This window comes from Sparus aurata, chromosome 22 (genome assembly GCF_900880675.1).
Source record: "Sparus aurata chromosome 22, fSpaAur1.1, whole genome shotgun sequence".
NCBI lineage: Eukaryota > Metazoa > Chordata > Actinopteri > Spariformes > Sparidae > Sparus > Sparus aurata.
The window spans coordinates 25142067-25158228 of NC_044208.1; the positions used below are offsets into that span (position 1 = coordinate 25142067).

The 16162-nt window shown below is 45.9% G+C and overlaps 1 protein-coding gene across 5 annotated transcripts in view; it reads right to left on the reverse strand.

The window, feature by feature from the left end:
• Positions 1-5956: 5956 nt before the first annotated feature.
• LOC115574599 (bromo adjacent homology domain-containing 1 protein) overlaps positions 5957-16162 on the reverse strand; it is a 31677-nt gene continuing 21471 nt past the window's right edge. For all 5 annotated transcript variants that reach the window (XM_030406236.1, XM_030406238.1, XM_030406239.1 and 2 more), the window contains exons 2-7: positions 13888-15675; positions 12121-12479; positions 11662-11821; positions 11440-11519; positions 9661-9752; positions 5957-9292 (exon numbers count right to left, since the gene is read on the reverse strand). In XM_030406236.1, coding sequence (XP_030262096.1) covers positions 9103-9292; positions 9661-9752; positions 11440-11519; positions 11662-11821; positions 12121-12479; positions 13888-15655 — 2649 coding nt within the window. In that variant the 5' untranslated portion in view covers positions 15656-15675 and the 3' untranslated portion in view covers positions 5957-9102. The remainder of the gene's footprint in view (positions 9293-9660; positions 9753-11439; positions 11520-11661; positions 11822-12120; positions 12480-13887; positions 15676-16162) is intronic.

Consider the following 16162-nt stretch of genomic DNA (forward strand, 5'->3'; position numbering starts at 1 on the left):
GTCATCAAGAGGACAATAAGCCGGACGTGGTAATTAGACCAACAGAGAAAGACGACGGGAGCAGATGAAGAGCCAGTTAGGCGATTGTGTCGGAGGGTCTCCCCCCGGTGTAAGCTGGCTTTCTGTCTATTTTGCATTCGCTGGATTGATTCTTTTTTTCTCGAGCAGATGCTTCTCGTCTGCTGATCTGTCGGAGCTTTTCTTCCTCCTCCTCCTGATCTCCCCAGAACGGGAGCAAAATTGCTTTGCGCTACATTTTCTTTTCCCGGTGTTTCACAGAGTCATAAACTCAAAGCGTTGCTGATCAAATGTAAATATGACTCACGTGTTTTTCTCTTCGGAGCTTTCTGTTACGTCTGAACGCCTTCCTGTGTGTAAATATGTATCTGTGAGCAGGTTGGGTTGCTTTAAGATATAGTTCAATACAGTCACTGGTTATCTGTTGATACATTTATAATATTAAAGGTGCAATACGTCATTTTAGTCGAAAACTTTCAACAATTAAAGAGACAACAAGGAGCTTTTCAGTGTTTTTGAACCAGCCCTGTGTTTCCTCTGATGATTATAAATGATCAAGCTCCATGTCCTGACTGCTAGCTGCACGGCTAACTAAGCTAACTAGCTAACTGCAGCTACAGTCTGTGGCAGTTAGCGATGACTCTGGGCTTATTTATACCTATTGCACCTTTTGTAAGTAATGTAACTTGATAACTTCCTGTTCCTGTTGGATTACCTAAATAATTATGTACAAAAAAACAAAAACAAGAGAAATAGAATACTAAAAGTTTTGCAGACGAGTATATCACTCTATATTTTAAATCTGACATCCTGTTAGTAATCCCCCCGTTTCAAAGTTACTTATTTTGTATCCTACTTGCGTGACCCAATCACAAAGCCTGTGAGAGAAACAGAGACACACAGGTAGGGATGGATAAATCTTTAAATACCGATACTGGTACCAAGTATTGGTAGTATCTGTCGTACTGATACCGATACCAGTATTTCCTGTAATGTGTTTATCTATGAGTGCATGTTGCGAAAGTTCGGCGCCGGTACCAATATCAGTATCGGTATCGAATGGTCCCCGACGCTACAGACATAACAGGAAGTAATACTGATACTGGTCGCGGTGTTAGTCCTGAATCACTTTATACATGTTTCTATGTGTTACTAGTTCCACTTTATGTTTCTATTGTTGTCTTGTTTTCATTGTATCTGCGTTCAGTCACCATCAATAAAGATCAACAAAGTCTCCCCTCACTGCTGATTTCCTCCAGAATTAAATAAAAAACCAGCAGTAATTCACTTTACGATGCTTCCACTGTGCTTAATGTTGCTGTTGTTGATACAGACATGACAGGACGCAGTGTGTCGTCTAGTTCTGGAGGAAAATAAGATTCAGATAATGAACAACAAAAAACAAAACAACAGGACAAAGAAGTGAGCGTACCTGAAAACCCTGAATATAACGCACCTGTACAAACTCTTAGACTCGATATTCACTAATACAAAACAAGACAATATACATCATACTGACCTTGTACAGATATTCTAAGTGTCCTTGTCTTTGATTTAGCTCTTTATTTCTCATTTTCTTCTCTACCTCGTTGAGAGTCCTTTATATTGTTTGATTTCTCGTTCAAGTGCGATAATAAAGCTGCAATTTTCCGTTGTTGTCAACAAAGTGCTCTCTCTCTCTCTCTCTCTGTTCATCTCTCATCTCTCCGATAAGTATTAACGTGGCTCTTCACTGAATAAGTCAGACATGTATTCTCCAGTACGTTCTTTTGTGATGCTTGTCTACGATAAATGACATTTAGAACAAAGATGCTCGATCACAACTATTTTTAAGTCGTTATTCTTATATGGTTTGTGAATATAAGTGGCTGTAAACTGCTTCGATCTGATGATTTTTAACCTAAGTTGTTATACGCGGTGGTTCCACTTCAGAGGCCAAGAAGAGTTCATGTCCCCCCCGAGCCACAGAAAGCAACTCGTTGTCAAAGAAGTTGAGCATTCGTGAAACAAAGGTCAGCATCATCGCATCAGCAAACCTTACGCTGGTCTTCCACAACCACCAGCCGATAGTCTTGCAGCACACGGGCGCACCGGAGAGGCCTCTGAGGTCAAAGTGTGGAGCTAGTTATATCATTATAAGACACTAATCGTCTGCGCTGGCTGCTGTTATCCCTGTGTAACACACACTAAGGCCCTGTAGTGTGTGTGTGTGTGTGTGTGTGCGGGACATTCTTAATGCTCAGAGGCCTGAACAGGGATAAAGAGCCAAAGACAGATAATGACCGTGCCGACAGAGGACATGCGGAAGGAGGGAAACATGCGAGACGAACCGCTGCATTAAAATCAACAGATGACCGGACGACCATGTGCTGCTGTGTGTCTACATGAGAAAGGTCAAAAGAAGGTGTGACCCTGACCTGAGGCACGCCGTCTCGTTACTGACCTCCTGTGGAGACGGCAGAGCACGACAGCTAGCTGGAGGAACATCACAGACTGTGTCTCGGTTCAGGGTCTGCATCCTTCGAAGGACTCGGCCTTTGCGGTCTTCGAGGGCGAGTCTTTCGGAGAGACCTTGTTAACCGCGTCAGCCGTTGTTAAATGGGACGGTCTAGCCTTTGGAGCACTTCCTGGTTGCGTCATCAGATGTTTTACCCTTACGTCACAATTTCTGCCGCCCAGGTCCGCAAAAGCGACGATCTACACCACGCGATGTCGCCATTTCTCTCTTTCTTTCTTCTTTTTCGGGCACGCAAAAAATCTTGGGATACGTGAGGCCACGAAGGATTGTAAAGGAGGAGGGCTGCATTTGGAGGAGCCTTCAAATTGGGACAGCCTTCGCACAACGTAGTGACGTAATTGTCCTTTGAATTCGGCCTTCGAAGGATGCAGACCCTGAATTGAGACCCAGCAACAGACTGTCTTCACATCACGTAGAGAAAGAAGAGCTTTTTTCATGCAGGGTTATAAATGTCAGACAGGATATAAAAAGGAATGTTTGTGCCGGAGTTAAATGTGAGAAATAAAGAGCCACACGCAGAGGTTTTTTTTTTTTTTTCACAAAGGACTTAAAATTTATAAATATTCTTTCAATGGAACATTAAATCAGTAGGGATCGTTATATAATTCTTCCAAAAAAATCAGAGAGACTTTCAGAGAGCGTGACAAAGTGACATTAATGCGATACACACGTTGCTTCTCTACTCCAAAAATATCTAGACTTTTTTTTTTTTTTCCATTTTATTTTGTTGTTTTTTTTTTTTTACCGTACATCCCCCAAATATATCAAAATATATGTTGACAATAAGCATCGATACGGACCACACAGAAAGCAGAATCTCATGGGTTGGTCGGGTGCTTTTGTTTTGTTGACTCATGGAGTGAACACACACACTTCCTGTGTGACATCAGCGGAGGTCGCTCAGTGGTTTTTGAGCGATCTCCACTCGCGCCCCCACCCGGAGCGCTGGCCCGGCCCTGTTGTCATGGCAACAGCGGATGCACGCCATGCAAAAAAGAAAAAAGCAGCGAGGAAAATTAAGTCACATGAATAATAACATACAATCTAGTCCATGCTTTTTTTTTGTTTTTTTCTCCGCAGGGCCGGGCCAGCGCTCGGGAAGAGGATGACTCACGGCCACTTCCCCTGACTCAGCTTTTCTTCTATCTCCTCCTCCAGAAAAAAAAAGTTCCTGCATCACTCTCCAGTAGCCAGAAAGATGAGGATGCAAGAGAAAACATGGAGGAGGAGGAGGAGGAGGAGGAGGAGGAGGATGTGGCCGTGAGCCAGTTCTTCTGCACACACAGGATTCCTGCCCTCTAGGGGACGAACAAGGTCAATGCACATCTGGGAGAAAGGCAAACGGTGGCCAGCTGATTTGGATGGTGGGAGAAGCTGTTTCAGCAAATCCTCAATTTGATCTGCTTATTAATGCATTAAAACTCCTCTCGGCCTGCTGGAGAAACCATGTAAGTCTTAATGAAGTCACTGAGGGACTGTGTGAAAATGATTAGGGGCAGCAGAGGGACAAAAATCTCACATCTTCTTTTATTAGATTATATATTTATTATAAAAAGAGTTTTAAAAAAGCCCCCCACATCATTTAACATAATTATCTTCTTTGGACCCTGACGGAAAAAAAAAAAAAAATCAATATCATGGTGGCAGCTCTTTAGTTGCTGATACACTTAAAGGGACATTATGTAGTTTTGGAGTGTAAATTCAAACTCACAATATTAATGAGGTAACATAAAAAAAAATAAAAACAATCCATAAGTGCATAAACAAGCTGTTCTCAGACGGAAATAAGCTCTTCAGAACACTGTTTGAAGCTAGAAAGGTGGCAGGGTCCGCCACGTGTAAACAAAGTAAAACAATATGAAACTGTGTTGGCCTTTAAGGTCAGTTTGTTTATTCAGCCCTGACAACAAAAAAGAGGTTTTTTTTAATGCCTAAACAAACTAAATCAACAATCAGTCAATGAAGATCTGTCTCTTTAAGTACAATTTCTACATAGTGCAGCTTTAAGAAGTCATATGTTTGCACTAGAATTGAAGAAAAAATATGTAATTCTTGGGTGAGAAATGTTAAAACACCCTCCTGCTCTAACCTCCTTTTTGCACCTCCCTAGTAATTTTCACACAGTCCCTAGTTCCAGACTCCTTCTGCGAACCCTTTAGAATATCTGGCTAAATTTAGAGGAGGGAGACTGGTCTCAGATCAGCACCTGAGGGGATCTTCTCGAGCCCAGAGGACGTCGCGTCCCGTCTCAGGTGTACCGTCCTTGTCTCTCCCCTGATAGGACGAATCAATAAGAGCTCAGGTGACCACGGCATTCTCCCAAACGTCACGCTTAAGGTCGGTCGGGTTAGGCGGGAGAGCCAGAAGTCGTCTCTCTCCACAGGTCTCGGGTCAGATTTGAGTTCTGAATTACCTCAAAGTGGAATCAAATCTGCGTCTGTGATCCCACTTCTGCTCCCACCACCGTCCGCCAGGGAGTGCTTTGGTCTGGTCTCCACCCCCCGACTAAAACTAAAACCATACAAACTAAAAACAACATTTTTTACATCTCTGTCAACAACAGCCACGCCATCATTTTCAAATTTCTAAACTCATAAGTTACAAATAAAAACAGAAAACCACTTCTATCCTGGAGCACAAAGAAACAGGATACAGTTAATCAATTAGACACAGCATTTTCCAAATAAGTTAAATTGAAATCTTAATATATCGTATCGTTTTTACTCCATTTAAATATTTATTTTTTTTCTTACTTTAAATATAATTATTACAGATCTTGCAAAAATACTACACTGTGCATTGGCTGTCTGCTTGTTTTTAAAGAGTGCCCGGTGCTTCCTGGGTTCAGATATGTACACTTCATCAGAAAAATGGCGAGGAGGGGGAGATTCTCACCGCCGCCGGACGCACACGACCTCCGAGGTCGCGCGACGGCGATCGACTCCCTTCATTCTCCTTCTTTTCTTTCTCTCTTTCTTCCATTTGGTCAAATCTCAATTAACGCTGTGATCGTTTTTTAAAGTTAAATTTTGAAATTAAATTAATAAAATAATGCATATTCTTTTTTTCTCGACTCGTTTTCAAAAATAGTAGGCTTAAAAATATATTGCATATGCCATCTTAGGAAACTGACATAATAAAATATTCTTACTAAGGAGAAATTGTTAAAGTAGGAGAATATATATATTACCTCTATGAAGAATAGAATCAGGGCGTTAATAGAAAGAATTAAAACCCAGTGATCGGGTTTTTTTTTTAGTTTGTTTTTGTTTTGGGTTAATAGAGAAAAAAGTTAAAGATGGCTTTTTTGTTTTTTTAGGGTGTCGAAAAAACTTCTCATCCAATGTTTGGGGGGCATTTGCTGCGTGGTGGGGGAGGGGGAAAGCGATCGGGTACTCTTTATGTTTCCCAAAAAAAAAAAAGAAAAGAAAAAAGAAAAAGGTACACACACTCCGACACTACTGCTGAGTGACAGTACAACACTTGCAGGTTAAAAGGCAATGAATGAGCCACCGCGACTCGGTTACGTATCAAACACCGTCCCGCCCCCCGAGCCCACGTTTCATCCGAACACACCAACACTAACACGGTGCTACGTTACGTCCGCACAGCGCGTCAGGCCTCCGTCCAGAAGCCTCTCTGAACTCTAATCACATTAACAGTGTGGATACATACATATATATATATATATATATACTGTATATTTATATAAGTATGTCAGAGCTGAGCTGATTGAGCAGTCAAATGGAATGACTCTAGTAATACATATATATATATACTGTATATATTCCATGGGATTCAACAGGTTGTGCATCATGATGAGAAAGAAACTCGCTGGCCGACTCCTCTACCGGTGAAAGAATAGAAATATACAGACAAAAGCAGCCATGGCATCCTTCTATACAAAACACACACACACACATGCACACACACTCATAAGTGACATACAGCATGTCCCCCCCCCCCCCTGTGAGATCTTAAGAAGCTGGAACCAAAAAGAAACAAAGAAAAAAACACGTCCGTTGTAATTAAGGAATGGATTAGTGCAATATAATAAGCGAAGGTGGGCAGAGGAGCTGAGGAGCGAGGGGAGGAGACGGGGGGAGTCTGGGTTGTGTGACATCCTTTGGTTTATCTTCAGAGGGGGGGAGGTGCAGGAGGAGGAGGAGGAGGAGGAGGGAATCTTCAGGATGTAGAATCAGAAACGGACATTGTGATGCTTCGGGACACAACGCGAGCAGCTGGAGAGCAACAGACGGACGACATTCGAGAGGCGCTCTGTGTTTGTGACCGGCGTGGAGCTGCAGCCAGGACTGGAATCGGAGGGAGATGCTGGTATTTTTTTCAACCCCCGGGTCCCTAAATTTACATGTTCTGGTGCGTAAATGATTCTACGTAACAAAAGCTTTGGTGTCCGTTTGCCTCGGCTGGCAGCCGCGACAACTGCTGCTGTGACTGCAATGTAATCCAACTCAAACCGTCGGAGATATATATATACGTCCACTTTAAGTGCTTGTTTTTGCCACTGACAGGCTGAGGTTGTTATCCTTAAGTGGCTGGCAACATTACAGACACGATTCCTACAGAGACAGACCTTTCAGAGGCAGTTTAAAACAGAGAAGTCTGAAATTAGTAGACAGTTGTTTCTGCTGTCGTCTCGTCTAGATTGTAAAAAAATCAGTTCCACCCTTCAGAAATGAATTCTTGCTGTAATCTCGCCACCTGTGACTCGTGTTTCCACCTTTGTCTTCCTGCAGCAGCTCACCTCAGACTAGTCCCTGAACAAGACTTCTGTTTCTGGTTACAAAAGAAGATCTTACGCTTGAAGAAAAAGGTCCGTCTCTGCAGGAAAAGCACCCGCAATGTTGTCGAATAACAATTTTAGCATGTGACGGTCACAGGTGCCCCAATTATTACACTGCAGTCACTGCAGCTGCCAGCTGAGGCGATCTACTGGACCTGCGCCAAACGATTCATTAAGTTGGGATTTACACACAAAAACGTGTAAATAAAGAGCCAAGGTTTGAAAAACACCTGGATTTCCCTTTTTGGCGGATTAACTGAAAATTAAAACGAAGGGAATTTAGATGATCAGATAATGATTAGAGTCACTTCCTGTTTAAATTTGTCACACATGACAGTAAACTGACAAAACAGGAGAACTGAACACGTTGTCTTGTGTCATTTTTTCACTATTCTGTGCATTTTTAACGGACAAGACGCTTCATTGATGATGAAAACAATCGTGGGTTGCAGCCCTACACCAGCGTATTGTGCATTGATCGCGTCAATCATTCAATCTGGGACTACAGCGCGCCCTCGCTGCCGCCTTCCTGTTGTGTGTGTTTGAGACAAGCTGCCTAAAGCTCTGCCTGCAAGTCGTAAGGCAAGTCACAGGGAACAGCCGAGGTGAAAAGGAAAAAGCAAACAAAAAAAAACAATAAGCGATGGCCCCTCGATACGATGAGCCTTCACAGGGCTCAGGAGAGTCTCAGTAAAGGCTCTCTACATCGGATCCGGCTTCAAGCCGGGACTGTAGCTGAGCCGACAGTAAGTTTGGATCTCCGCCGGGACTTCTGTCACGTGTGTTTTCACTAATGAAGGAGCCATTTTTAGTGTCCTGACCCCGACGTTAAAGAGGCCCCGCTCTGGAGTCAAGTGTGGTAGAGACAGATCTATACAAACACCCCCACCCTTCTTCTTCTTCTTCAGGTGCAGTATTTTAGTTTGCGCTGAGCGTCACGCGAGATGAACATGTATCTGTCAGTGTCCGGAGGGAGGACGTGGGGGGACAGAGACAGAGAGAGAGAGCTCTGCTTCCTCTAAAGCTGCTTGTTTGGTTTGATTGCCTGAAAGCCTCCTAAAAAAAAAAAACCCATCACACGTACCCACATTTATCCATTTATCCACACTCGCTCTCCCACTCTCTGTTCCACGCACACACACACACACACACACGCCCGAGTGAGACGAACTCAAATCAGGAGGAATAAGACGACACCCTCCATTAGCTGCTCCGTCACCCCGGCTGGTTGAACACCGTTAACATCGAGCTGACAGCGCGGTCGCTTGTGTTCCCCGGGAAAGCACCTTAGCGCCGGACCGTTCCTGAGCCACTGGCTTACAAATGAAACAAACATGATTGTTGTGCTAAGATGCTTTGAGGGGGAGAAACGCGGCCCTGACAGGAGCCCGCTTCAGTCTGGTGTTCGGCATTCCCGGCAGGCGAAAAAGGGGGAGCACACAAGCCTCCACGTCACCTCAGAGCGGTGCGGAGGCTGAACACTCCCGAGCTGATGGATGAACTCTGGTGCTCTGACTGAGATGGATTCATCTGTCGCCCCTCCGTAGTCAACTAAAGGGATCTGTGCTTCATAATGTGTCACAAACACTTTTTGCTTGAAATTCCAGCCCCGCCCCATCATCCTCCTTCCCTTCTGATCGGGAGCGTCATCAGCAGGAAAAGACAGGGGTGTTCAGTCCTTGAGCAACCCCTCGTCCTCTGTGTAGGAAGGGGGAGCCACGTTATGATTAATTCATGGGTACGATGACACCCCCTCTACCCTCTACTGCAGGTTCTTCAGGATGCGTCCGTAGCGGAAGTCGTAGACGTGCCGACAGAGGTACACCAGCTCGGGGTCGACGTCCGTGGGCACACAGCGGTGGGAGGGAGGGGCGAAGTCGGGGCGGCAGGGCACCATGCTGGCGCTGCCAGGTGAGGCGCCTTCGGCACGCCGCTTCACCAAGGCACAAAATCTACCCAGAAACACACACACACACACACAGGGGGAAAAGAAAACAAAAATCCGTGTTTTCTATTAGGCACAAATCAAATATATCTTCATGCTCCTGCACCTTTAAGTGGGAATAACAAGCAGGCGAACACGAAACAGATAGTCGCTAATTATGTCTAAGCAAATGTTCATGGCCTGGTGCTCCAAAGAATTCATTAACAGCTGCAGTGTCACCGCCGTGCGACGGGAAAGTCAGAAAAACAGGCTTCCACATATCTGAGGTGTTAATTAAAAGGAACGACTCCAAACCTTTTGAAAACACTCCCAGCTAACGACCATCGCTGAGGTGTATTTCTATCTGTGTGTGTGTGTGTGTGAGTGTGTACTTACCTACAGTACTGGGCTAGTGGGAGAACGTAGCATCTGTCTTCTATGCAGGCAACACTATTTTCATCCTGATGCCGAGAGGCGAAAATCTCATTCTGAAACCACAGTGGGTGTACAATGTCACATCGGCACAAGTGTGTCCCATTGTGTCGGCTGAAGGCTGTAGAAATGACAACACTTTTCAACCGCGAGCGGCGTAATTGTTCATGTGCAACAGGATTCGTGCCTCCGTGTTTCTGCGCTACACCTCTGCTCGACAGACGCTAGACATCCATTGTGAGGAGAAAAACTTGAGCAGTGTTTTCTGAGTCAAATTGCTCTCTTCTCCGAGTCTTTGTGCGAGAACTGAGGTGGCGGAGATATCCTCATTTCTGCTGTTGTGGTTACGCTAAAGAACCAACCGGCGCTCGGCGGCGTCTGGGCTGCTGACAGACGCATAATAACGACTCCAGCAGCACCGCCGCTCACCTCCTCCCTGCGCATTATGCAACACCGTAACTGATAATGACATCGTTTCTATCGTAGCGCGCAGATACGTTTGAAATCCAGGTAATGCAAATGACAAAACTTCTCCGGATTTAAAGAATTAATCTTTCCTCCCATATTCAAACACGTCTTTTAATCTTTACGAGCACAATTTTGAATTGTTTCGAGAACATTATATAAAAGTTGCCAGAATAAATGTTGAGTCTTATTCACCTGATGACTCCAAGTACCTGCATGTACTGTACAGCTACTGTACACTCACTATGTGTCGGGGTAAAATGTTAAATCCCAGTATTTTCTGTAAAAAGCCTACGGAAGCCCAAAGTGTTCAACATCAAATACATGAATTACATTATGAAGTATGTAATCATGTATCAAAACATATAATTGAACCATGAAATGTGGAATAATGCAAGAAACAGTCATTCAAATGGGTTAACATCCTGCTTCTTTTCACAATAAAAGCACATATTATCTCTGCTGGTGCACATTTAGGACTCTGTGCTCCAGGAACTCTGGAAAACAAAAAACTATTTAAGTAATGGCTCTTTTTTTTATATCACCACTGTCTGATGACTCCTCTTAACCGGACAGTCGATCAACAACTTCGGTTTGTAATCTCATTTTTGGATCAATCTGGGCCAAATGTTAAAGCACCTTGAGAGCTGTTTTGTTGTGAATTCAAATAAACATTGATGAGAGTCCTTAAGAGCCAAATCGTAATGTCTCATTTGGTGATATGTGTTACGACAAAGCAAAAAGCATTTCAGGCAACATGTTGGCCTTTTGTTGTGGCTCAAAAACTGACAGCAATATAAAAGTATGGCATCATCTTCAATCTGCAGATCATTTTAAACACAGACATGTTACGATCCACTAAACGTAAGAACAATACGACGCAAATACGCGCCCGTTTTTTCACTTTGGCTTGGCTGACAAAGATAAAATGTCAGTATGAAATGAAAAACAATCAATAAAATATTTATTCTGAAAAAAAGCAGGATGGATGTGAATAATCTCACAATTTCATCGAAATATTATATATATTCTGTCTGTATTCGTTCATATGATCACCACTTTGGGCCTCCATACAAAAATGGCTGGCATTTATTAAATAATTGGAAGTTAATTAAAATAATCACTGAATGTCAAGATCTCATCAGTCACACTTTCATGTTTCTCAGTTATTTGTGTTTTTAAATGGGACACACGCAGTTTCTTTCAGCGTGCTGTAACTGTTTCTCCTGCGACGCTGCCATTTAACCAGCCGGCAACATTAAATCACGGGCGCCTCACCTCACAGTGTGCGCTGGGATCCCGACCTCCCTGGGTGTGCTCGGGTCGGTAGTACCAGAACAGACTCATCATCAGCTCTCCTGAGGAGGCAAATTGAGACACGCACACACACACACAAGTAAAACATCTCGGCCATATGTCCTTTCCCTCCATCCACGCATGCATACGCACAAACCGCCGTATCTACTCGTGACCTCCCCCTCCCTCCCTCCTCTCCCTCACCTGTCTTGGGGTCCTCCCACAGCGATGATATCTTGGCAACATACGGGAGGGATTTCTTCCTGGGGCCGGATCGTAGCAGCACAGTGTCTCTGACATGTATCACTTCACCGTCCCTCTCCACTCCTTCATAACAGCGCCGCAGGGCCGTCTCATCCTCTCCCTGAGACAGACGGATACACATGCAGGCACACACGCCCACACGGACAGATATAATTCTCATTATGAAGACAAAAAGGAATCTGTCACACGAAGCTGTGTGGTCAAAACACAATTATCTTCTCTCCCCAAGAGCTGGTGTTTTTTTTTTTTTTTTCTTTTTTTCTTTCTGCCAGGCAGCTGCACGGACGCTGCGAGCAGAATATGAGCAGGTCGTGGAACACAGCAGACAAAGTCTCACAAGAGAAACAACAAGCTCTATAATCTCCGGCTCATCTTCACCGCACTCACAAATAAACCTACCGCAATGAAGACCTCCCTCTCTGTAGGCACTCCAACAGGCCGCCAGCCGTTGGTGGCACGTCGGCGGCTGACTCTCTTTTGTTTGGTGCTGCTGAGGCTTGGCAAGGGCGACGGCTGTTTCTGGTTCAGCCGCGTGCGGCCCATGGACAGGGAGCCGTTGGAGGGCTTGGTGCTCTGTGGGCATTCTCTGGCCAGCTTTAACCTGGCCTGGGGCTGGTCTCGCCCCGACAAGGGGGTCAGCAGGTGGGGTTTGGTCTGGGTGGAGGTGGGCACGCTGGATAGAGGGCAGCTGGACATGGGCAGGGAGGGGGGAACCAGGAGGGAGGGGCTGTGGTCACCCTGAGGGGAGGAGTAACCCTCTGGAGACGGAAAGAGTGAACGTGAGACAATGAAATAAAAACATCAAGAAAGCAAAAAAGATCGCGTTTATAACGAGACGTCAAAGTTTTTAACAGATAGAATAACACATCCTTCCTTTTTCAGGTGAAACGCTGAATTCACAAGCAATAAAATTAACTTTAGATCAGTTCAGCACACTGAGGGTGAGCAAACTCCAGAGGCTAACTTCACCCAAAAAAAGAAAATTCACTCATCAGCCACTCACCACCATGCCAATGGAAAGTCAGGGGAAGTTTCATAATCCACAAAACATTTCCAGAGCTTCGCAGCAAAACAGTTGCAATATTCTCCTAAACAACTGAAATTGATGCAGACAACTGAAGAAAATAAACCAAAATAAAATGGCTCCATATTTAATCCGAGTGTCCGGAAAACCTAAGATCCGAAATTGATTTGTGGAGATGTTATTTACACCCTTTTTAAAGCCTAAATCTTCCCTGCAGCTGCTGGGCTGAAAGTGTTAGCACGCACCCCGTCTGAATATTATGCACAACCTCGACTACACATCCAGGGTGTAAATAATGTCTCTTCAAGTCGATATGGGATCTCAAGGTTTCCAGAGACTTTGATTACAGCAGGAGGAGCTGTATGGAGCGATTTTATTATTCTTCATCTACTTCAGCTGTTTATGCAAGTAGCTGCAATGCCGTTTTGTGGATAACAAAACTTTACTCGACTTTCCGTCCTCTTAAGGCGAATAGACAATGTCTGAATATACATTTTTTGGGGCAAACTTATCCTTTAAGTTGTCGGTTCAGTTGCTGCTGTTCAACGAAAGTTACATAAATACCTTAAAATGGAAAAAAAAACAACACTGTTCCCCTTTAAATGAGCTGAAAAACAACCTGCTTCTTTTATCTCATTAATCAGTTAAACTGTACAAACCCAATTGTTCTGGAAGATATTACACGAGAGCCCCGAGCTCCTTATCAAGAAGCATCTAAGACCGAAGCCTCGGGCTGCGGACACTTTCAAAGCTCATACCGACAAATGAAGACAACAACAAACAGAAATGTTCACACTTGTTCGGGCACAAAACTGGCTTGAGGCTCACATTTAACAACAAAGGGCTCTTCAGTTCTGTACGTGATAACCTGATCTAAGTGTAACGTCGGGATAATGGGTTCTTTCATAATAAAAAAACAAAGAGATCTTAAGATGAGCGAATCAAAGCCAGGACGTGAAAATGAACTCGTAATGAGTGAGGACGAATACTCACCTTGCTGTGGATCTTATTAAAAGAGCTGAACGTGGTTGTTCAGAGAGTCCAGATGAACGTGAGATTAACTATCTATTCAATTTACTTGCTTCCTTCAGTCACTGTATGGATTTCAAATCAATGATCAGCTCTCTCCGCTTTCCACTCACCTGTTTTGATGCTGTGTGTGCATCCAGTGCATCCTGTGCTGAAGGAACAACCCCTGCTGTTGACGGGAGGCATCGCTCTGTACGTGTAGCCGCCGATCCCGCAGTTGTCACCGTAGCAGGGCGAGGCCACCGAGTTGCAGTAGGCGGGGTGGGCCAGCCCCGAGGCGTGGGACATCCGCGGACCCAGCAGCTTGGTGGAGCCCGTCACCCGACTGGGGCATAAACTGGAGGGCGCAAAGTTCAGAGGCCGCGAGGTCAGGCTCGACGACGTCGTTCCAGTGTGTGTCGGGTGGGCGATGTGAACGTAGTAGCTGGAGAAGCAGTGGTCGGCGGTGCAGAGGCAGGGGTGGGGGCTGAGGGTCAGGGCCGTGTGCGGGTGGGAATGCGTCAGGGACGGTGAGGTTACGAGGCACTCGCGCTTCACAGGGGGCATGGCCGAGTTCAGCGGCTGATCGTCCGACTCTCCGTAGGGCTGCTGGCCCAGGAAGAAGGCCAAGCGGTGGCAGTATTCCACTGAGCCCTCGGGGGGGCAGCAGTAGTACGGGCTCAGTTCGGTCTCCATCTGCTCTTCCTTCACTTGCTTCAACGGGTACGCTAGCATTGAGCGGGACTGGTAGCCGGGTTTGGTCAGTCGATGGGTGCAGCTGCCGGTCTCCCACTCCACTTTGGGCTCAAAGTCCGCCTTATTCTTGCAGGTGGTGCAGCCGCTGTGCAGGGCCGGGACCTTCTTCCCCTTCTGCTCTTGCGGGCGCCCCTTGTGTTTGACTCTGGAATGCTGTTTCGGGGTCGAGACGGCATCGGGAGCCTTGCAGTCTGACGTGACGGTAGCAGTGGGAGCAGCCTTTACTCTCTGTTTGCTGGTAGCAGAGGAGCTGGTTAACTTCAGCAGGGCTGCAGCGTTGAGTCCAGCCAACCTCCTGGGGGCGGGGGCGTGCAGACTCTCCTGACTCATCCAGCCGCTCTCCTCTCGGTTGGCTTTGGCCTTCTTGGCCTGCTTAGAGCTTTGGCACTGTTCAAGTTTGCGAGACGTGGAGGCTTTAGTGGTCTTTCTCCGCGAAGCCTTCAGACCTCCAGGGACGCCACTCCTGGTTGGATCTGCATCCAGGCATACCCCTCCATTCGTGGGCTCTTCCTGTCTTCTGGCCTGCTTGGCTGCCGGCTGGGGGTCAGTAGCTCTTTCAAGCAGTAGACTGTTCACCGCCTCAGCATTGAGAGAGGCCAGTCTGCGCTTGCGAGGCTGTGCATCGAAAATACACTTGCCGTGACTCGGACTGTTTGACTTTGATTTGGTTTTTGCTAACGTCTTCTTGTCTTTTCTTTCGCTGCCTTTCCCTTTTTTAGGTTTGGGCTTGCCGGATGAATGTCGGCGTGCATCCTTTCGCTTCCTCTCGTCAGAACTCTCCTGCTCGCGGATGCTTTCTTCCAATCGGGTGAGGAGGACGTGACAGCTGAGCCCCTCCCCGTCTGAAACCCCACCCCTCCCTCGCAAAGGGTACGACTTCCTGTCACGCTTCTTTTCGCGCCTCCTGCCGAGTTTCCTCTTCTGATCCGATTTCTCCGTTCTCCCTCTCTTGTCACTCATCTTCTTGGCCGGATCTTTCCTCTGTTTGATGATCTCGCTCATCTTCTTGGTCCTCCCGAATCGTAGAGTGCGCTCAGGCCAGGCGCCACCCATGGCGCCACCATGTGGCAAAAGAGGGCAGTTGTCCCACCACTCGACGCTGCCGTCGCTCTGCTTCAGGGAACCCTTCTGCCTTGCGTGAGTCATCACATGCTTCTCCACAGGGCCTGGGGATCAGAGACCGACAAGTGGTAGAAATTAGATTTCGCCCTAGTTTCACTGTGTGCCTAAAATGTTCACAATCAACAGAACAGCAACCAGTTATCTCGACAGGAGCTGACGCTACTCGCAAACAAAGCTTATAATTAGGTCCGGAGAGAGCTGGTCCAGCTCTGAAGATGTTGCACGTCTCATAACATCTTTACAGAGTTTGCCTGATCTGATCACACAAAATCAGCTCATCACAGTTTTGGCCCTGCTGACGAGAACAGTATTAACGGTCAGGGAAGACAATCATGGAGTAGTAGAAGGTGGATTATGGACCAAAGACGGGAGCGTTCACTCTTTTATTGCCGTGACTTAAGACGAGACAAAGCTGGAAGCGCTTGTGTGATGTGGAAAGTACCGCCGCACGAAAAACACAAAGCATGACAGAGATATTGATTATCTTGCACAAGTCTTCAGTTCACATTTAAAGAACAACATCTGATGCGG